At 41.4% G+C, this 22,103-nt stretch overlaps 1 protein-coding gene across 2 annotated transcripts; it reads right to left on the bottom strand.

Annotated features, from left to right (window-relative positions):
- Window positions 1–4,371: 4,371 nt before the first annotated feature.
- On the bottom strand, window positions 4,372–21,992 carry gba2 (glucosidase, beta (bile acid) 2). Of its 2 annotated transcripts, none has more exons than XM_017433181.3 (18): window positions 21,877–21,992; window positions 20,995–21,613; window positions 16,830–16,921; window positions 16,467–16,582; window positions 14,115–14,333; window positions 13,334–13,573; window positions 13,135–13,237; window positions 12,890–13,043; window positions 11,416–11,541; window positions 10,911–11,095; window positions 10,627–10,731; window positions 10,431–10,538; window positions 9,283–9,434; window positions 8,037–8,143; window positions 7,396–7,538; window positions 6,498–6,610; window positions 5,423–5,614; window positions 4,372–4,688 (listed from the first exon to the last, which is right to left on the bottom strand). In XM_017433181.3, the coding sequence occupies exons 2-18, from the start codon at window positions 21,186–21,188 to the stop codon at window positions 4,467–4,469; spliced, it is 2,571 nt and encodes an 856-aa protein (XP_017288670.1). In that variant the 5' UTR covers window positions 21,189–21,613; window positions 21,877–21,992; the 3' UTR covers window positions 4,372–4,466. The 2 variants fall into 2 exon arrangements, with proteins under 2 accessions (XP_017288670.1, XP_037832373.1); XM_037976445.1 differs by lacking the exon at window positions 21,877–21,992 and adding an exon at window positions 21,737–21,754.
- Window positions 21,993–22,103: the final 111 nt, after the last annotated feature.

The following is a 22,103-nucleotide window of genomic DNA, read 5'->3' as shown; positions in this document are numbered from 1 at the left end:
TCACTGCACTCTTGGAGTTGGGCCTTTAGCGCTGTCTTCTGTTCAGAGAAAAGTTTAACAAAGTTCTTAAAGAGGATAATGTTGAACATAATGTTGCAAAGTTTAGATTGCTGTTAATTTGTCACACATACATAGTGACTCACTTCCCTGCTTTCCTGTAGGTCCATGGCTATCTGAGTGAGCCCCCCATCCCCAGAAATGAAAGCCCCCTGCAGTACTGGAAAAGCAACATGGCTCACTTTCCTGCCCTGGCCAAGGCGGCACGCAAGTACCTTTCAGCTCCATGTACAAGTGTGGACAGTGAACGTCTCTTTTCTGCTGCGTCACATATCGTTGATGAAAAGAGAAACAGGATCCAGTGTGAAAAAGCAGAAATGCTTCTCTTTGTAAAAAAAAATCTGCCTTTGCTAATGAAGGAGGCCTAGACTGTAATCCACAGTCACCCACAGGTGGAAACACTGTTTCAGTGTTGGGGACATTAATTTTCAGCACAAGCTTTAAGTTGGAAAATGTGCAAATACTACCATGTATTTTTGTGTTATAGTTATGTCCCAGTTCTAATATTTTTGTTTAACAATTTTATAGCTGGAACTTAAAATTATTTGCATTTTTTATGTTTGCCTGCTTGTGTAAACACTGTTTCAGTGTTGGGACATTTACTTTCTTGAATATTTACTAATTACAGTGCAAGTGGGAAAATGTGAACCTATGGTCAGGATAGACTTTTATGTTTTGATTTAGCATTTTTCACAGATTTGTGTTTAACTGGAGTAGACTTGTGGTTAAAACATGTTTTGCATTTTAACAATGCCTTGTTGCCATGAATACTGCCAAGTTTGATCAGTTGACCTTGTCCAGCTGTTGTTGGCATTATTTAGATTTATGATACAAACTTACTCCTAAGAGTTTTGTCAGTTTAGGGAGTTAAGTTGTACACACTTGTTACAAATTGAAATTATAAAAAGTAACACTCCTGGTTACTTGTTTTTTATGTTAGCTATGCAATCTTATTTGAAAGTTACACTTTTTGAAAAATAAAGCATTAAAAAAAATTCAATTTGCATAATTTTCAGTCTGTGCAAAATTTGATCGTTCCAGAAATGCAAGTGTTTTTGTGCGTGGGTGTAATATCGGTAAATATCGGTTATCGGCCATAACAACAATATTAATATCGGATATCGATATTGGCCCAAATTTTCATATCGGTGCATCCCTAAATTAACATTAATTAAAGATCTTATTGTTCCATATTTTCCTAACAGAGCACTTCAGTCTCAGACTGCAGGTTTACTTGTGGTTCCTAGAGTTTCTAAAAGTAGAACAGGAGGCAGAGCTTTCAGTTCTCAGGATCTTCTCTTGTGGAACCAACTTCCAGTTTCTGCCTATGAAGCTGACACCCTGTCTACTTTTAAGACCAGTCTTAAGACTTTCCTTTTTGATAAATACTATAGTTAGGGTTGGCTTGGGTTTCCTGAGCTCTCCCTTAGTTCTGCTGTTATAAGCTTAGACTGCTGGAGGACAAACTGACCACATTTCCTCACTCTGCTGCTGTTTTTACTTTCTCTACTCTCTGTGTTTGTATTTCCTGCCATTAACCTGTTTTTCTTTTTCCCACATAGAAACCTCACCTGGACTAACCCTGTGTTTGTGTCTGTTCCTCTCAGCCTCCAGCCAGCTGAAGCAGATGGCTACTCATTCTGAGCCTGGTTCTGGTTCTACCGGAGGTTTCTTCCTGTTAAAAGGGAGTCGTTCCTTTCCACTGTCACCAGTGTGCTGCTCAGGTTGAGGGATTGTGACGAAAGTAAAGCTTTGACACTATCTGTTGATTCCCTGGATAGATAACTTTGACTAATTGGCATTTCATTATACCCTGTCCTGTAAATGTCCTATAATAAGAATTTAAGTGATTGTAACTGGAATTAAATCTGAATTGGGATTATAATTTGGACTTGTTTTCTTCTTCTTTTGTACAGTGCACTGAGATGACTTCTGTTATGAATTGGTGCTGTATAAATAAACTGAACTGAAGGGCACCCACGATCCATTTTTATTTGTTTATCTGAGGTCAGGTTGCAGAGGCAGATTTAGTAAGAAAACCAAGACACTCCTTGGCAGTGGTAATGATATTTGTAGGGTGGACAAACAAATATATAACAAAACGCTGCAGTTTGCATTCCAACAACAGAACCATCCAATTTGAAATAAAGAAAACCTGCTATAAATTGACATTGTCTTTTCAGCACAAAGACGACCTTCAAACAAACCACCAGCAAAAACCAAGCTTACAAAACTTCATTCCCCTGCATTAAGGGTTTTTACTATAATCACTTCAGATAATTTTTTCCAGTCAAACAGCTTTAATAACACTGCACCACACTCCTTGACACAATTACTAATCACACTGATAAAATAAAATCAAACAGGACATGCAGTATTGAAAAGTACTTTTTTTTTTTTAAATGAAACCTACCTTATTTAAAGAGAAGCTCACTCCGACGACTTTTCTGGGATGTCAAAAGGTTAATAACCACCTCATTAAAGACTTGTTAGCTACACTGGCTGTTAGCCAGTCCTTTTACTGAAACCAGGTCACAGAAAAACTTCGGTTTTTTTAAAATACTTTAGTCTATCCGCCCCCAACCGCCTAACTTCCGGTTTTTAACCCAAAGACATTAAGGAAAACGGTGAGAAATTAAATAATCCACAATGTTAATCTTGTTCGCCATCGTAACTAATTAACCCATGACAAACCACGCCTACATACACTCGCGCTCGAGGCACGTTATTGTACGTCCACCCTCATTGGCTAAAGCTGAGGGGGCGGGACAAGACGTCTGTCAATCATCCTATACCCTACACCACGAAAGTCATTAAATGATTGGGGCTGTAAAAAGTTAGTACTTTGGAAAGACTGGGGTTTTCTCGAGACTGTTTGGCACCAGTTTTGTTGTAAATTTCACAAAATGTGATACAGTATTTTTAATTTTGCTTAAGGTTCTCTCAAAACAACTGCACCTCATTTTCATCACAAAACCAAAGTGTAATGGCAACTGGATTACAAAAGAGTTAGACGTAAAAATGGGTAAAAACGGTTTCCCTGTTGTTGTGATTTTTATTGTAAACACCAGGGAGGGCTTAGCCCGACTAGCCCACTCCTACCAGCTGTCCCTGGTCCTCAGTGACACCCTCCAGCTCCTCCTGGGGGTCTCATTCCCGGTCCAGAAGGATCATATAGTCCCGTCCAGGCTAGGATTTCAAAACCCCATGTTGTCAATCACTTCTGCTTTATCATAACTACAGAAACATTTATGCACGTTCAATAAAAAATGGAACAAATCTCTTGTTGTATTTCATTTAATTATTTAATCATATCGATTGTCATGAATATATTTTTAAAAAGTAATGCTATAACTTTTATACACTATTTTTAGTGCATGCAAAAAGGCACCAAATTCTATGACAACAACAACAATGTAATAATAATAATAATAATAATAATAATAATTACACTCCAGACTCTCAAATATCACTTGAATGCCACTCATCACTAATTACATCATTTAGCACAGCATTCAAAATTAAACTGAGCAAGAAAATTCGATACCATACATAAAGGCGTTCCAGGTGTGCAAATACTATTGGCATTATATGAAATGTAGTATTTTCATGCCTACAGTGATACTGGAAGAAAAGTTTATTTTTATTATTTCATGCAGGATATCTTATGCCTGACAACCCGCAGTGCAAGACAATTTGCAGGGTGTTAGGAATGTCCTCGCAGGCCCTGAATGCACCACCTTGGATGTCTTTTTAAACTAACGTTTTTTTTCCTTAGTTTCCAAAAGATTATTTGTCCAGACAAGGAGCAATTTAAACATTATCACTGAATCACCTGTAGAGGGCGAGAACGTGTAGATTACCATCGTATTAAATGATAAAGAACGTCTGAGCAGAGCTAATGGTTCTCTCCAAACAACTGCAGCTCATATTCAGCACAAAACCAAAGTGTAATGGCAACCGGATTACAAGAGAGTTAGACCTAAAAATGGGTAAAAATGGTTTCCCTGTTGTTGGGATTTTCAGGGCCAAAAATAATAAAGGCACCTGCACAAAATGGGCTGGTTTGTCATAATTTCTTAAAAGTTATTTTTCCTTGATTGCACATGGATCGGCATCAAAATGCTGAGGTTTTAAAATCTCCACTTCTCACTAGAAGCTGCGGAGAGTTGCAACAAACATCTGGAGTTGTGCAGATCGGGCCAAAATAATGTTTGCTTTGTAGGGACTCTGCAGCCACCATGCTGAATGAGTCACAGAAAACATTTGGAGGAAAACAAACCGCAGTCATAGTAACCAGTCAAACAGAGGGGGTGCGTGATGAGAGACAAAGTCAGGGATTTTATTTGGTGCTGTTCTTAACGGGGATCTGGCTCCGATTCTCCACTGTGTTCACATCGCTTGGCGGCTCAGGTTTTGCCGTCTTGGGTTTCGGCTGATGCGGTTCGATCCTTCTGCGACATGTTCAGGGCCAGCTGAATGGCCCAAACGCTGAGGGGCCTCATGTAGGCCAGGGAGCGAAAGGTGTTCTTCTCACAATAGGCTTCCGGAGTCTGAAAGGCCATGCCCAACCTTTCCCAAACTGTTCGGTAACAACCCTCTGCCGTTCGCATGCCCTCTGCCAACATACCCTGGGGATAGAGAAAAAACAAGCTCAGTCAATTTTCACCTCCAATCACAAAATCAGCTCAAAAACACCCGAGCTATTTCAGTTTAAGGAAGGGTCTTTAACACTGTTAAGTGTATTAGTTTTGAGGGAAATCAGCTTAAGTGAAAAAGATGGATTCGACACACTTCAGTCAGGAGCTAAAAACATGACTAATGACCCTTTAACACGCTGATAAACAGATAAACAGATTTGGGAGGTTTCTCATAACCTCATACAAAACAAGAACATAAAGTTTCATTAACAAGTAGAGCTGGGATTTACAATTATTTAAAAAAAATAACAGTATAGTCCAAAAATCACTTGCATAACCTCACAAAATACTTAATTTACAAAGAAAATCATAGTGTGGTACAACTGAAACACATCCGTTTATAGAAACAGTTTCTGATTTGTCTTCAAAATCAGCTAATGAGAAGACATTTGGTTGCTTTATTTATAAAAAAAAATCTGTACATGAAAGCTAGTAATAAAATTTAATTAACTAAAGATTAATGATGTTCTGGGGTTTTAGCTGCAAACCGTTCAGATCTCCTGTCTGCACAGATCCCCCATGAACTGAGTTAAAAAAAAATCTGTTTTTCCTCGCTAAAAAGGTTGTTTGGATGTGAGCGAGAGGCGCAAATGTAGCTGAAACCGTCAGATTTTACGTCCATCCTGAGCAGTGTCGATGGGGCCTACACCTGTACACACTCTTACCTCGTGGATCATAGTAGCTGCCAGTCCATACACCACTCCGATCCAGACCTCGTCCGATTGGACACTGGAGCGGTCAGGCACTCCCTCGGGGCGCATGCCGTTAACGGCTCCCATGTGGCCTTCAGCGAAGCTCATCACATTCAAGTCAAAGACAGATTTCAGTGCACTCTGTATCTTTTCTTTAGGAAAAACCTGGAAAAGAGAGATACTGTTGTCACTTCGATATTATCTAAATTTATGACATTTTCCTTGAAAACAATCAAATGTTTTTAGGCCTATCTCAAAAACGTGGCACAGAAAGGCTTCATTTTATAACAGAGTTATGTCATGACGTAGCTACAAAAGGTTATTGCTAAGCTAAACTGAATTTATATCAAAGAGAGGGTTTTTTTTAATACAAGTTACACGTACTCTGTTGTTAATCAACAGATGCCCAATAATTAATCTGCCAAACAGGAAATATCAAGCTAAAAGAGGAGTGTGACCAGTTGCTCTTTTTAAGGTTTCAAAACAAATATTTGCAACAAGCTACGAGTTACCCAGAGACATAAAAAAGATCTATGCCTCCTACTATTGTTCAAAACTGAATTTGACAGGTACCCATTTTACCAGAGCAGCCATGTTGTATTTTGGGGACCAGAGTCTGCACATTTGGGATGTGGGGCCATAAGTCCCGCCTACTAAGCATTGAATAACTACTTACAACTAAACGTAGAACAAAAATGAATATTTGAACAAACAGCAGCAACATTTTTATTTCTTAGTCCCATTTGTTTTCATGGCCTTAAACTTGGACTGCAGCCAGCCTACAGGGGGCGCTCTTGCCATTTCATGTTCAACTTCCTGTTATGTCCCTGTGTCTAGTTAATATATACAGTAAAAAAAATAAAATGTGAAAATGACTTTGTTCCTAGGGCACAAAGTGATAGTGGGCATACACAAAACAGGCTGCTATGTCCTAAAGTCAACATTTTTTCAGTCTATATCGAGACAACAAAAAATTATTCTTTTTCATCAACAAAAAGAACTGTTTGCACATGCATGGAAGATTTTTTTTTTTTTTTAATGAACTCGCCTGATAATCTTCTCCCAGCCCAGACGCTTTGAGGAACCAGTGACCAGCACATTGGTCAGACATGACGCTGTTCGAAAGCTGCCTCCCACTGCTGTCATAGTTGTAGTACTTCCCTAAACACCATGGGAAAGAAAACCACGAGGAAGTTACTTTAAGTCAGAATGACACGTAAACACACTGAAAACCAGGAAGAAACTTGGACTAACCTCACTTTGTGGTATGCCTGAAATAATCAAACTAAGATTTATAACCAAGTTTACCAACAAATAAACATACATTTTACTCAACATGCTCATCTAAAATTTGACTAGATGTGAGTTTGAACCTTATCAGATGGAAACTAAATACAGATTTGAATAAGTTCAGTAATAATGTATACATTTATGCTTTCTAACTAACAAAGACAAGCTGACATTCATGTAACCTTGGCAGCAATAGCACCACATTTTTCCAATTTCTTTACTCATAAATTTCTACTTTTATCATAAAAAATCTATAGTTTACCCCTATAAAACATGACAAAAATTCAAGAGAATATTAATCTTTTAACTTTTGAACTTGTAGAGTTTTCTTGTAAGACTCCATTCCACATTTCTGTCTCAACTTTTTTTTTTTTGTTGAAACAAGAAAAAGGCCCAAACGTCCTGGCTCTTTAATATCATTGTATATTTGCTTTTATTTGTTTATTAGCTTTTGTCTGTTTATGGCCCCGGTACACAGCTGCGTTACATAAAGATAATTTGGGACTAAACACTTAAAATGGCAGGTAACCAGCAGTCCCCACAAATGGGTGTAATGAGTTTGATCGATTTGGTGTAAAATAATCCCTCAACGTTCTGAAACTCTCCGATGTCTGTCAGTAACAAACGCACTTTGAGCTGTGAACATTGGAGCTCACCGTTCCACAGCAGTTTGTCGAAAGCAGCTCGGCCTCTGTCCAGGATGTCTGTGTAATGTCTGAGTTTTTCGTGTTCGTCCAAAAGTCTGGCCATTTTACACATGACGCACAGGGACGCCAGCCACAGCCCTCCACAGTATGCGCTGTAAAATAAAAAAATAAATCATATATCTTTAGATGTCATTTCTGTCTGAAATACCTGGGGATCAAATGTCCTGATCAAGACTTTTGGAAACAGAGTCTGATAAAATTCATTACATTTAGATGCTTCTTAAATGTGTTTCTGGAACAATAAAGCAGGAGCGGAAACCCTTTAAATTTACTACATCAAATTAGATGAAAATACTTAAGCATTAAAGGCTTAAACAATTAGTTGTAGATGTGATTCAATGATTACTTTGTAATAGTTTCATTAAAAACTGTCCAGCGGTTCATGGGAAATTTTGCTAACAGACAGAAAAACACACAAAGATGGAGGCATCATGATCACCCGCCTTTCATGCCAGCGGGCGATACTGCACTGAAGAACGTGACAAAGCTCAAAGTAGTACCCTAACGTTGCAGAAACATTGTTTTAAACACCCATTCAGTAAAAGATTGATTTGAATTTTGTCTCATTTTCAGCTGGTCCCGTCCCTCACCTCGGTCCAGTCACTGTCCAGCCATCGTACGTCTGATCGGCATATCCCGAGTTTTCTATCAGCCCGTCTCCATCCTGATCGAACTTCAACTCTGACTCCATCACAGCCTAGCAGACACAATGAGCAACAGAGCAGAAGAGCTAAAACATAACATGAATCCAGCTGGTTAAAGCCAGCGGAGATTAGCTGCGCGTCCTGTGAGCAAAAACCGAGAAGACTTTGTTTTGTGTGTTTTTCTTGTCATAAAAGATGGCAAACTGTACAAAGAAAAGGGAAATATACTGCAGAAGTAGATCTGGAGCTGGTCACGAGAAGAGACGGTGCCTTTTTGACCAGGATATGTTTAATAAAGGGAGCGACGTGTGTTCTGTGGACTCTGTGGAAGAAGATGTGTTAACTGAAGGAGGCCATGTTTACCTTGATAAGGAGGTGGAACTTTTGTTTTTATACAGCTACTCATTGTTTATACACTGTGTTTTCTTTGTTTCCCGGTGTGTGGGTGTGTGCGGAGGGTGCTTGTTTGATTGAAACCTTTTTTATAATGCACAATAGGGAAATTAGTAATTTATTGTGTTTATGCAGCTCCTCCTGTATAACAGTCCTGATGACAGTGACTTTAGATATAGAGTAGGATTCCTCTGGGTGTCACCTTTGACTCGAGCCCTCACTGTCGCCTGTATGTTCATTCAGGGGTTATAGCTTTCTGAAGTTGGCATATCCATTTTGGCATATTTTGGATAAATTTGGATAACGCCTGGACACATCCTCACAAAAACCTGTCCAGAATAGTCACTTTTTTTGTACTATTGTTATCAAATTTGAACTGGAAACAGATAAGACTTGATTCCGTAGCCTCATTGGATTTCCCAGTCCATACCTCCATGTGCAGCAGTATAGAAAAAAAAAAGATAAAATCTAGGCTTCATTTTTGTGTTCCAACCTCAATAACTACATAGTAGTTACAGTTACAATAATTTTGAGTGCTGAGGTAGAAAATTCAGAGTGTTACCTTTACATAGAGCCCAAGCTTTGGCTTGTACTCGAAAGGGTTCAAGAACAGCATCTAATTTAATTTGGGTGTGCTTTTTCTAGATGTTTTCAGACATTTTTTGGGTTAAAGTTATTTGTGACAAAAATGTACAAATGTTTCATCCAAACACCTGCAACTTAATTTTTTTTTTCCTTAAAATAAGTGCCTAGAGAAGACTTTCTCGACTGTTCTGTCAAACAGGTAAATCAGTCTTACCTGACAGATGGGCCACATGTCCCGCAGGTACTGTCTGTCCTGGGTCAGATGAAAGTCCCTGTAGACCTGCAGGACAAACTTCAGGTTCAGGTCCTTCCAGTCTGCAGTGTCGTGGATCAGGTAGGCGTTCATCCTCTGCCAAGGCTCGTCGTCTACAAACGCACATTCAGGACATGGTGATAAAAACCTTCAAGTGTCAGACAGACAAATGTCTAAAGGACAAATAATGTTTAAAGACTTGTCTGTCATCCTAGCTGGCTGCACTGTAAGCCACACATTGGGTTGCTCCACTTAGCAACACAACCAGGTGTTGAGGAGCCTTGCCACAACATTGGAGGCTCAGATCTGTGCCCTGTCTCCTCTGCCATTCTGTCCTACACCGGCTGTAAACTTCGTTCACAAAGGACAACAACAACAACAAAAAAAAAACTAATCCTTGATCCCCGTTAGATAAGACCTGGGCTAGTTGGGAGAACAACGTGACTGGACGTTAGCGGTGGACTTGGACCAGAGGTTGAACTTCATACCACTAATCTCAGACCAGACTTTTCTTTTTGCTCAGCTTCTCGGCACATCATACTTTGTAGAGCTTACGGTGCCCTGGGAGGACACTGCCAGAAGAGGCCAGTGAATGCAAGAGCCTGAAGTATGGTGAACTGGCAGCTGATGGAAATCTGAAGTCTGCCCAGTAGAAGTCAGCTGCAGAGGCTTCGAGGAAAAAGCAACTATCACCTTGCTTAAGAATTGGGACTGAAGCCAAGTCCAGCTCCAAGCCAGTAAGGTTCCTGAACTAGCAATTTGCTGGATATGGCTGGAAAAGGACAAAGCCTGGAGGAACAGATGTCAGTAGGGGGTTGGAGGTAGAGGGGGCACATCTGGGATACCTGGTGTAGCCCATGAGCCCTCTGGAGACATTGTGGGAAACATGTCACCATGCTTCCACTCTGATCATTTTGGTTCATTGCCATGACCTCAGGTACATGTTTTTCTGACGGGATTGTTGCATCTAGTTCTAAATTTATGTTGTTAATTGTATGTATAGAGCAGTGTAATCAGGGCCTAAGGTTGATAAGGTCTTTCAAGAAGGACTGTCAGTGTCTTACACTGATATTGAACTCCACTCGCCTCAGACATCGCCCTTCTCTTACCTGGGTCTCCGATGTCATGAGGCACCACATTTTTGGTCTTGACGGGGGAGTAACGCCCGCTCATGAGATGGAGCCTCTCTGTCGGGTCTTCCTGGACCACACTGCCAGCTGAGAGGAGAATAAAAGGGGTAAAACCTGCCTCTGGTAGGAACTCTTTGTTGAACGAACAGAACACAACCACTGAGATTTCACTCACCGATATCGTATTGCACACTCAGGGCTAGTTTGGGCCACAGCATGATGAGTGCAAAGGAGGCGTAGAAGTGCACGTCGTACGTGTTGTACATTCTATACTCTTGACCTGGAAAGGAGTTAAACAAGGAGGTTTTCCTTTTAGTTGTACCATTTCTAAAGCTCTCCCATAGTTTGATTACAATCTGAACTAAAATTAGTGCAAGTTTTTTAGGCTATGTTGATGATTTTATTGAATCAAAACAACAATAAAACACAGTGAAAGTCTGTAACACCCGTGTTTCACACCTTCTAGGTAAGCGAAACGTCCGTACTCCTGGACGACAGCAGGCTGAGCGGGCAGACCCCCCTTCTCGCTGCGCACGCCGCCGCTGACATCGGCGTCCTTTGGCAGCTCTGTCCACACGGTTCCTCCATCCGCCACGAAGTAGAGCTCGTTGAACAGAGCCGACTTGTACCAAGCAGGAAGAGAGCTGTGACGAAAGAGCAGGTTGGGTACAAATGAAAAAGGGCTTCATAGATTATTTTAGCTACTATTTTGACTGTCTTAGCTCATGTTTAGATATGTTTAGTTTCATGATTTTATTTAGATTATCTTATATTTCATTGAGATTATACATGATTGATGTTTTTTATTTCTATATCTCTGTATTTGATTATGATATTTTTATCTGTATTTGATTCTGTACCTGATTGTTGTTTCTGTGTTGCAAAGCACTTTGGGTCGCCTTGTTGCGGAAAAGCGCTATATAAATAAATGTCACTTCACATTCGGAGCCGTTAGCAACTGTACCTGTCCTGTAAGACGGGTTTCTGCCACTCCTCGATGCTCCTCTCCCACTGTTTGTAGTGCGTTAGCGCGTAATGACTGAGCGAAGGCGCCGCGTCCCCTTCAGTCCCAAAGTAACGAGTATATCTCCTGCAAAACAAAAAGACAAGCTGATAACTAACGGAGGTACACAATCTACAGACTTCTAAACACAAGCAAAAGACTTTTCAGAAAAGGATACGTCTGGTTACAGAAAAGAAGGGAGCTTCTAAGCAACAACTACATTTACTCCTTAAGCTAGTTAAGACCATTTACAGCGAAACTCAAACTGTAGGTAAGAAAAGGTAAAAGAAGTGGGTTCTTCTTGCACTAAACCCTGAGAAGGACTATAATGCAAACAAAGCAGAGAGGGCATTAACTGTGCCTGATGTTGAACCAAACAAACAGGGTTACTTAAACTACAGTCATCTCAGTTCTGAGGTTATACAAAAAACTTACAGCCTTTACCAGGTCCTAAACTTTGCAAAATAAAACCTCACATGAACTAAATTAAAATCATCATGACATTTATTTAAACCAACCTTTAAACCAAAGTACACAAGCAGTATATAAAAGTCCATTTTAATGGTTTTATTTGACTTAGAAGGGCGAGTATGAGCCAAATGCTTCACTATGCCAAGAGGGAGAGACATCAGCAATGATCTAAGAGAAGTAACCGTCGCTGTGAAGGCTTTTAAGACCATTTTCAAACAATATGAAGTCCATTATTCTACAAAGATTAAAGATTAAAGTATAAAACAATCAAGACAGAAGTCAGTCTTCCCAAGTTTCCCAGAGATCAATTCTTGCCATCCGCGAAGATACTGTTATAAGTAAATGAAGTGAAATTTTTAAAAAGCTACAGCTTAGACTTTACAGTCCTCTGCAATCAAGTTAATGTTCATGTTTGTGACAAGACAATAAAAAAACAAAAAAAGAGTAAACAAGTGTGCTTGTTTAAAGGGTGAAAGATTTGTTTCCCTAAAAAGAACATGGCAGCGCAACAAAGCTGCGTTTAAACAAATCACACCAAAGTCTTGTCTGTTTGGCAAAAACTAAACACCGTTTGTAGCAACTGTCAGGCACGGTGGGAGAGGGTTGATGATTTGAACCCTGATTTGAGCCCCTGACTGATCGCTAACTAAGAAGCAGCCACACCTTCTAAAATGTCTCACTGCTTATAAATCTTAGCAAGGATCAGATTATTTTTTATGTTCTGATACATCAAAAAAGTGTGGATTTACTTTTTGCCTTAACAAATGTTTACAGGAGAATATTCCTTTTATTTTTAATTGTAAGTAAGACAACAGAAGATATCAAAAAAATATACACAGACTGTATTTTTAAATGCTAAAATAGAGGTTTCTGATATTTCGTATAAAGTTTACGCGCATCAGTCACGTCTCCAGCTTTGTCAAAGCAAAATGTCGTATGTGCGCCTCTTTTGGGTCTTTGGTACCTGAAGTGCTCCCTCTCTCCTGAGCCAAAGGTTATTTTGGGCATGTCCCAGGCCAGGCAGAACTCCAAGCAGTTCCGTTTCTGACCGGGCACCAGGCAGCCCACCGCTAGGGCGGCTGCCACCTTCTCCCCCTTCGGCGTTGGCGGACTGGATCCTGCAGAGAGGAACGGAACGTGTTATCGTTTTATCTTACCGCTTCCATACGTTTGCCCGGGTCAAAGCACAGCTGTGGCCTCTGCACAGACCTGTGGGAGAGTCCAGCCGTCCGTCGGTGAGGAGGTCGCTCCACAGACCTCTGCAGGTTCCCTTCGGACTGAATGCTGTCTGGTGGCTGACCTCCCTGTCAGGCTAGTAAAATGATAAAGCTACGTTTATTCACTGAGAAATCAATGCACAAGTAAAAACAAACAAAAACCATGAAGCTGCTGATAAAAGAAATCAAACCTGCTCTCGGGCTGCGATGCACAGGGTGTAAGGGTTTACTGTAGTGCAGTGATGTAGTAAGACTCCGGACACCGCCTCCCCATCCTTCTCCAGGTGAAATGGTTCGTTCCAGTGTCCCCCGCTCTTGTCGTCCTTGTGCCCCGATCCGTTGACCATTGTAAACATGATGGAGACGTCTAGATCGTAGTCGTTTCTGTTCTCTATGTCCCACACAAACACCGCCACTGGGAGACTGGAGTCCTGAAGGACATGCAGATGGTGGAAACACTTCACATCCCCTGCCGCCAAAGGTGAAAGGGTGTGTGTGTGCGTGTGTGTGTACTCGTTTGTCCGGTTGGAAAAATATCCCATGAACCACAGGTTGGATTTTGATGAAACTTTCAGAAAGCAATCACTGGTTGCACATCCACAGCTGATTACCTTTTAGAATCAACCCAATTCAAAACGATCACCACAGCTAATCGACCTCAGCTAACAAAATAATTAGTCAGATTTACAGATATTAATCTACCTTTTTATGTGGTAGTAGCTGAGAGTCATTCTCAACATCGATGCTAATGCTAACATCTTGTGAGATCTCTCAGGATAATATCACACCTATCGTCATTTACAAAGTTTGATCAAAAGAGCCATAACTTTATCCCTCGTTCTCAGATGATTTAGTCTAAAACTCCCGCATGAAAGGCAGCCACCAATATGAGTTTTCATCGAGGAATGTTGGGACTTTTATTCTTTTATCCTTGAGTGTTTAAGACGATAGGTTCAGAAATTTGTCAGTTACCTTGTAATCGTGAGGGATGACAGGGGAAACCTGCCTGCAGGTGAGGGTGACGTTCTGACCCGGCAGGTTATATACGGTCCAGGCGCGGGGATACAGGGCATGATAGAAGGCGTACTCCCCGCAGTAGCCCCAGTTCCACCCCTGTAAGGTGGGGGGGCGCTCCACAGACAGCACCTGCTGGTAAACAGTTTGTCCTCCGCGACGCAAACACACGGTGAACTGAGAAAACAGAGACGTGAACAAAGTAAGCGCATGTGTACGATGGGTGTCAACAAGAAACTAGAGAAATTGTACTTTTCGGAGAAAATAAAGTGGATTTTGAGGGCTGAATGGGCTTTGCTTGAAATTGAAAGAAGCTGAAAAGTAGCATAAGAAGACAAAAACAGAGCCAGCATGCTAAAGCAGATTGCAAAGAAAACAAAGTTTTTAAAGGAATTGCAAAGATCTCCATATCTTTTTAAATCAGGAAAATATTTGCAAATCAAGTTAAATATAAGTATATAAGCGATAAGTTTGATATATGAATAGCTAAAATAGCACAATGTAGTTACACTGCAAAAAAAAAATCCCTGAAACAAAACAAGAAAATTATAGAGTGAATCCTGAATCAGCAATCACGTAATAAAAAGGTTTGAAGTTTGTTTCTTTTAGAAGACTTCCTCTTCATGAAGCAATGCCCATCGCCTCGTCTTTCCCGTCTGACACATGTTGTAACGTGCCTGAACCCGAACACGCCCACAGCTACCATTTATACTTCCAAGTCAGGAGAATAATGATCGCAGCACAATGAAAAGAGGGGCAAGTTTTTCCAGTCATCGAAAGACTCGCGCCCTGTCTTTGAAATGCACACTGACAGCTTACAGTTTTAGAAGGCTGAATCAATGCCTGTGACTTATTTTGTTTTGATTTCTTTCAGCAGCGTTTAGCTGGCAGCTGTAGCTAACATTACTAATGATAATTAACATTATTACATAATAAGCATAGGCTAGTTCTGAACATGCTAAAGCCAGTGTCTCACTCGGCTGCTGGCAACGAGTTGGTGAACGCCATTTGCGAGGGAGTCTCTGAAACGGACTAAAAACGTTTGCGGGGTGTTCGCAATTTTCTTGCATGTGTTGCAGAGGCTAGTAGGCTTGTTGCGTAATTTTGAACGTGTCAAAAAACAATGTGCGTGACAAATTTTCTCTCAAAACAGCTGCATACTTGTTGCAGGCGTCTCAAGCCTGTTTCAGTCTAGTTCCTATTATTCTGGAGCTGAATGTTGGTCCCTGAAAGGGAGATTTCCAAGACAACAGGTCTAAAAACTGATCAGACGTCCACAAGTGTGCACACGTGTCCCGAAACAATCGAGATTCACCGAACCTTTCACGGAAACAGCTGGTGAAAGATGATGGTAGGTCAGAGGTCACGGAAAAATGGGCGATTCTTCACGCTACACCTGTCCTGGTCGCAGCTGCTTCGCTCTCATTCAGACAAAGTATCTAACCACGATGCATCGCATTCCAACGCCGCTCATCTGCATTTGCTCAAGGGCAAAGAAAATTCCCAGCGGGAAAAAAAACAACTGTTTAAAACACCATTTATAAACATTTTAACGATCTTTTTAATCTCACCACCTGGTGCTTAGGGATCCTGTTTGAGAGGTTGTGTGTAACTCCCACTCTCGACAGACACAACCAGACGTCAGAAAGGAGCGTTCACAAACAGCGACCGTCGTCAAAAAACGGTGTTTATGTAATAAACTCGCTGATATTAGAACATCTGTTCTGCAGGAACCGATGACGCAAAGCCTCTACAGAAACTCCGAATACAACAGAGGGAGGATCAATCGTTCACTGGCAGAGACGTTTAACGTGACATAATGAAGCGACGCAGCTGATCCTACGGCTGTGGGAAAACAAACAGGTTCCCAACTTTGCTCTTAAAAGAAAAAGTTGGGTACGAGCTCTAGCACTGGAACTTCTTTAGTGGAAAATCCCAACATCGCGTAAGCATTTCCTACATCCTACTGAGCTAACAAGCCACAGGCACAACACAGCACTGCTAACATTTCCTGATATAGGCTACAAGTGATTTCCATATTGGACTGCGCATATCTGATTAATAATCTGATCCTTCACGGGCCGAATGGAATGAGCTCTTTGACCCTGTGCAGCCTGGGAGCCATCAGCTGATCACCCCTTTTAGACACCGCCGTCACATGAAGTCAAACACTGTTTTCAGCATGTCAAAGGACCGTTCTTTTAAATGAAGTGTAATAGTAGCGGTTTTATTATTGTGCCTCAGTATACAAGCACTTCCTGTTTTTTTTTAAGTCCACAGAGGAATTTGTCCCATGAAGGTGTCGGCTACCTGGTTGACAATGACAGTTTTGTAGTGGTACATCCCAGGGTTGAGCTGCCATCTGCAGAACTCGCCCCTCCAGCCCCTCGTAATGGTACCCCCTCCGATCCCGCCGAGCGGAGCGCCTGCAGAAAAATGGCGAGCTCATTCACGGATAATCCAAAGCTGGGAGGCAGGAGAGCCTTAGCGTGTTCACAAATCACTCATTAGAACATGTGAAAAACAGAAAAACCTCCAAGGTGTTAACGAATGGCTAATGTAGTTTTTATTCTTTGAAATACAACTTAAACGACTTTATTGTTTTTCCTTAAAACCCCGTCTAAAATGGCACAGTATGACTATAGTCTTATTATGAGAAAGAACTGCACTCACCGTATATTTGACGCAGGGGCTGGGCCTGAAACATATCGATGAACGGAGCCTTTTTCTCCACCTGGGTCTTCTTGTACCACCATATTAGATACCTGGATGAACATGTGAAAGGAAGACAAATCTTAGTTGGTTTTTATTAAAAAAGGAGGTGAATAACTTTACAGACACCAAAGATGACAAAAAAAAACTGTTTATGTTTTAAAACAGCTGTGAAATTACTAAATGTGCTTTTCCTCGGCTTTTTTTCTGTTCAAAAGCAGCTAAAATATTTTTCAAGTCTTTAACGCTCCCAGCCAAAGCTGAAACAGGACACACACACACACACACACACAGGCAGAAAGAAAGGAGGGAATTGTGTGACTGTATAAAGAACACGCTTGTGAAATGAGGGCAGTGTCACAGCGGCAGGTCTACTGTATCAGGGCAAGGCCGTGCACACGTGCGCGCGCAAGTGTGTCAAGGTGCAGCGCTTGCTGCTGCACAGTGTCAAATATTAATTAGGTAATGTTACAAAAGCATCCAAACAAGTCCCGGAGAGACCCAGCTGTTCAGTGTCACAGTCAGTAATCGGGTTACGATCCCAGCTCTGAAACGGGTCATACAGGAATTCTGCTAATTTGTCCAAAACCAAAGATTAGAGCTGCTGGTCTTTGATGCACAGAGGTGGTTTATGAGCAGCATGTTTGGTCCGAAGGTGCATTAATCATTACGTTCACCGATTTTACTTTGCACATATAATCCACTTGGAAGTTTATTTGTTTGTTTGTTTGTTTCCTGAAGTGAAACACCTTATTTTTATTATTTAACCAGGCAAATCCCATTAAGATCACAGATTTTATTTTAAGGGGAGGCCCAAGCCTGAAGGCAGCCTAAACTTGCATGTTTTTAAGACTGTGGGAGAACCCATACAAACCCCCCCCCACACAGAGAGAGACCCGCGGCCCAACCCGGGCCTTGAACCCAGAACCTCCTTACTGCGAGGCAACACCAAACCACCATGCTGCCCAAACTTCCCCAACGTCACTGTGAGACACTTCTTAAAGCCTCGAAGGCTAACAGAAACGTGCAAATGCTTATATTACATCTAAAAACAAAGAGAGTAGCTGCATCAGTAACACAGAACCGCTTCAGTTCCAATCCTCAGTTTTAAATGTATCTAACAGCAAAGACGGCGGCCACAGTCATTAAAAATATGGCATCTGCTTTGTGAAGTTCCACCCAGTTCTTCTTTCTGAGTGGTTTATGACACCGTAAAAATGCAACTTCAGATGATTTTTATGGTAGCCAATGGCTCACTTGTATGCCGTCACATGAGGCAGCGAACTCTGGGGCAGAGGACCAAGCGTTAACGACATGTAAACATGTAAAAAAAAAGTGAGCAACAGATGATTTTCTGTTCTATTATAGATCAAGGCTGCCTATCAACAGATTAGTTCTTGATCGGATCAGTCTGTCTCTTACGCTATCGACCATGGGCTTTTAAATTAGCTGTATTTGAAACAAAGCTGAAAAATGATGTTATATCCAATTATAAAATAATTAGACTCATATATTTATTCCAGACCTCACCAGTTGAATTTAACCAGAACCTTTTCAGTGAATGGGACAAACTATTGTCAAGGTATATTTGGCAAAGTAAAAGACCCAGAATTGGATAGAAGGTCTTACAATTGGAAATGAAAAAGGGAGGTTGGGGATTACCTTCCCTTACAGATTGATATTTAGCAGCACAACGAAGAACACTGAAATACTGGTGCGACCCAAAACACAATGCCCAGTGGAAAAATATTGAAACAAAAAGGCGACACCTATTTCTGTACAGGCAGCTCTGGCTGACTCAGATCTACAAAGTTTCATAAATAATGTAGATAACTGGTGGTTGAGAACAACCCCTCGGAGTGTGGAAAACCAGTGTCAAAGAAAATACATTGGAGAACAACATTGTTGTCTTAAAATGGACACAGACTTCACACCAAACAAACTGGATGATTTTACTTTTAGAGACCAAATGAAGCCACCCTGATAGTCCCCTCTCCTAGGATGGATACACTCCATCATTCTTTAATACTCTGCTTTTAGTGATGTTGTGACCAAATGTTTTGTAAAAATTTGCTTCCTTTGGAACCAATAAAGGAACAAAAAAATAAAAACTCGTAGTCACTGTTTAATGTTGTTGTGTGCGTGCTTGGCTTTAGGCACGCCGGCGTACGTTTGTGTTTGAAAAGTGCTGCACTGAGCTGAGTTGAGTTGCTGTGGAGAACAATGTGGTACCAAAATGGATTTAAAAACAATAACTTCACACAAAAAAAAAAGTTCAGGAAGACAAAAGGCCCTCGACGTGGCTCCACTCACAGTCCGTTAGAGCGTGTTTGTTTGAAGGCGCAGCAAGCCACGCTATTGTTGAGACCTTGTTGTACAAATAAAGTCCCAGGTCTGTGAAAGCACGCCAGATCTGTGAATCTAACAACAACAATAAAACACACCAGCTGAGGGATCAAACTCCAACTACAGAGAACCTAATTAACGTCCCTCCTTGATTCTTCAGGCTAAAGTCCTGTTTTCCTCCTCTACTTCACACAAACAAAGAGCTGACGGAGTCGCTGTCCCTATACACCACGTCCCCCAGGTGAGTAAGGTATGTCACCTTAACCTCTGTAATAATTAACAACTGTTGCCATGGCAACGGAGCTGACTGAAACACCCTGTGAGAGAAGTAGGAAAGGGCCTTGAGAGGAGTAACGCAAAGATGCAAATCTGTGGCTCTCCAACTTAACGGTTTAACAGTTTCTACTGGTTTTATGGATGGTTGTACATCTTAGCAAAGAGCAAATAAAAGCAAATAAAGCAACTTGCTGTTGTTTGCCCATAACTACGACAACATTAGACTCGTCTCATAGGGAATCTGAATGCAAGGAAAAATCTAAAAGTGACAAAACGGCCGAATTAAATAAAGCTGCCGAATGTACAGATGTCAGAATGTGTGCTGGATGAATTTTATATCCAACTGTTGGCCACACAAACAGAAAGAGAGAGAGCAATTTCAAATTTAAAGTCCTGCCTGCACGGCTGTTAATGATCAATCTGATTCCCTTCACGGCTGCAGAGGTTGTTGTTTTTTTTACACTCTTTCAGAGGTTTAAAACAACTCTGAATGTGGCACTAACCTAAAGACAGAGCTCATGGGCCCTTTTAAAAAAAAGACATAAAATACAAGTTCCTCTATTTGCAATGATAGAGTTTTAAAAATGCAATTTCCGCAATTTAACAAAAAGGCAACTTATGAAGCAAAATGTGGCTTTTGACCTGCAACTAAATATTCTCTGTTTCAAGAGACGAAACAACAATGAAGGGGGAAGCGGGAAAAGACCCTTTCTGTGCAAAGGTTATGATCAGTTAATATCTTATCTGTTGCAGATAGAGACAGAATTCTGACTAGCCTTGACATTGCTGTTAATTTTGCAAGGGGTGGACGGTGATTTTTGAACATTCAAGGTCGAGTTAAACGGGAGAATTCAAAGAACTGCTGCAAACGTCGCAACAGGTTTTCTTCCCCCCCTCCTCTCTATTTTTTCTTGTTTGTTTTGTTTTATTTTACACCAGTAAAGACTCCCCAAGTTGTTTCGTAACGGAGCTTTAGGCGGCGGGACTTGGCATGGGGAAACTTCAATTCAGTGAAAACAGCAGCAGCAGCAGCAGCTGGCTGTAGCACTGCCACTGTAACCTGTGGCACTTCTGGCAGGTATGTCACCATATTTCTGCCAGAATAATGAGGATGAGGAACTGCCAGCTGTCCGAAGGTTGGTGAGCTTGCGTTTCCGTGAACTGCTAAGATGATTTTTTTTTAGATTAGAGCTGTTTTAAAGATGCCAGCAATCCACTCTGGCCTTGGCCTCTCTCAGATCAGCTCGTATCTCATCAACAGGATCAGAGTTAAGCTCTATCTCTCCAAACTGAGGGTTATCTGCAACAAGTAAGATATTAACTGTTTCACAGAACCCCACTTCAAAACAAAAGATTGAGGGAAAAAAAACTATAAAATAAACAGCAAGTATCAGCGAAGACCAATTAAGTTCTCCGTGGGTTGAATGTTCAAGCTAAAATGTTCATAAATCCATTACAATGCAGGTCTGGAACTGGGTGCGGGGCCAGAGAGGCAAAGTCTCACCTGACTCCAAGGCCAATGTGGTTCCAGAGGTTGGACAGCGAGACGTCTTTGGCCTGGAAGGGCTGTCTCTTCTCCTTGAACTCGTGCGCCAAACAGATCCTCCAGCCCTCCGCGGGCACCTCGTATCCCGTTTCCTTGGAGGCATACCTGCTCATGAGTTCGGCGGTGGATTTCTCCCCCCACTCTGAAGTCATCTTTGCACAATTTCAGAGACAGAGAGAGAGAGAAAAGAGAGCTTAAAAGCTTAAAGATGAGGAAAGAAAGCTAGCACCACCTTTGGTAAACAGAGTCAGCTTCCACCATAGGGAGAAAAACTCTGAGGAGGTAGTTGGACTGAGATTTGCAAACTGCTGAGAGGCAGTAGGATGAACCGGTTCTCAGCTGGTAAATCCTCTCAGGGCTTGAGCAACAAAGGGCTGCTCCTCAGGGCGGAGGTTGTAGTGGCATTTTTTGTTTGCTTTGTCTAGTTTCAGAGTCCTGAAAGTGGACCTCTTTGCTCCCGGATGTGGTTGTGCAGCTGTCAGAACAAGCGCCTGGATGGATGGATGGATGGATGGAAGCTTGAGAGCAACAGGAAGTCCTGAAGATGCTTCAGTCATCCGGCAGGGACATCTACAGTCTGCGACAACAAGCAGAGTGACACAAAAATGATTAGGGCAAGAAAATAAAAAAAAACACGACTTAATTCAGAGAGATGATTCTCGAGCAGCAAGCATCTCCCACCCGGCGAAGAACTACAAACCGTGAACTCCTATCGTTTTTATCTTCCCTTTCGCATAACATTAGCTAAAAGGGTCGTTTTATTTTAAAGCTACTGTACAGCAGAGGCCCTTTATATCTGCTAGCTAAAAGAAATTCTGAATAATTGCTTAAGAAAAATACCAGTCTCACGGCGTCATCCCGATGCAGACCCAAAGCGACCTCTGACAGAGCCCTGTAGCCTGTGTTAGCGCGGCGCTCAACATGTAAATCCTCAACGGGTGACGTGGAGCAAAGCTTTTACCCGATTCTTGACTGTCAGGCACAGATCCTCTCGAGGCGCTCATTACCAAAAGCACTCAACTGAAAATGCTAAACCCAATCGTCTACCAATGAATGTCTTTATTCAA

Source organism: Kryptolebias marmoratus, linkage group LG7 (genome assembly GCF_001649575.2).
Source record: "Kryptolebias marmoratus isolate JLee-2015 linkage group LG7, ASM164957v2, whole genome shotgun sequence".
Taxonomy (NCBI): Eukaryota; Metazoa; Chordata; class Actinopteri; order Cyprinodontiformes; family Rivulidae; genus Kryptolebias; species Kryptolebias marmoratus.
The sequence above is the reverse complement of the archived record's forward strand: the minus strand, read 5'-3'. Positions and strand labels throughout refer to the sequence as shown.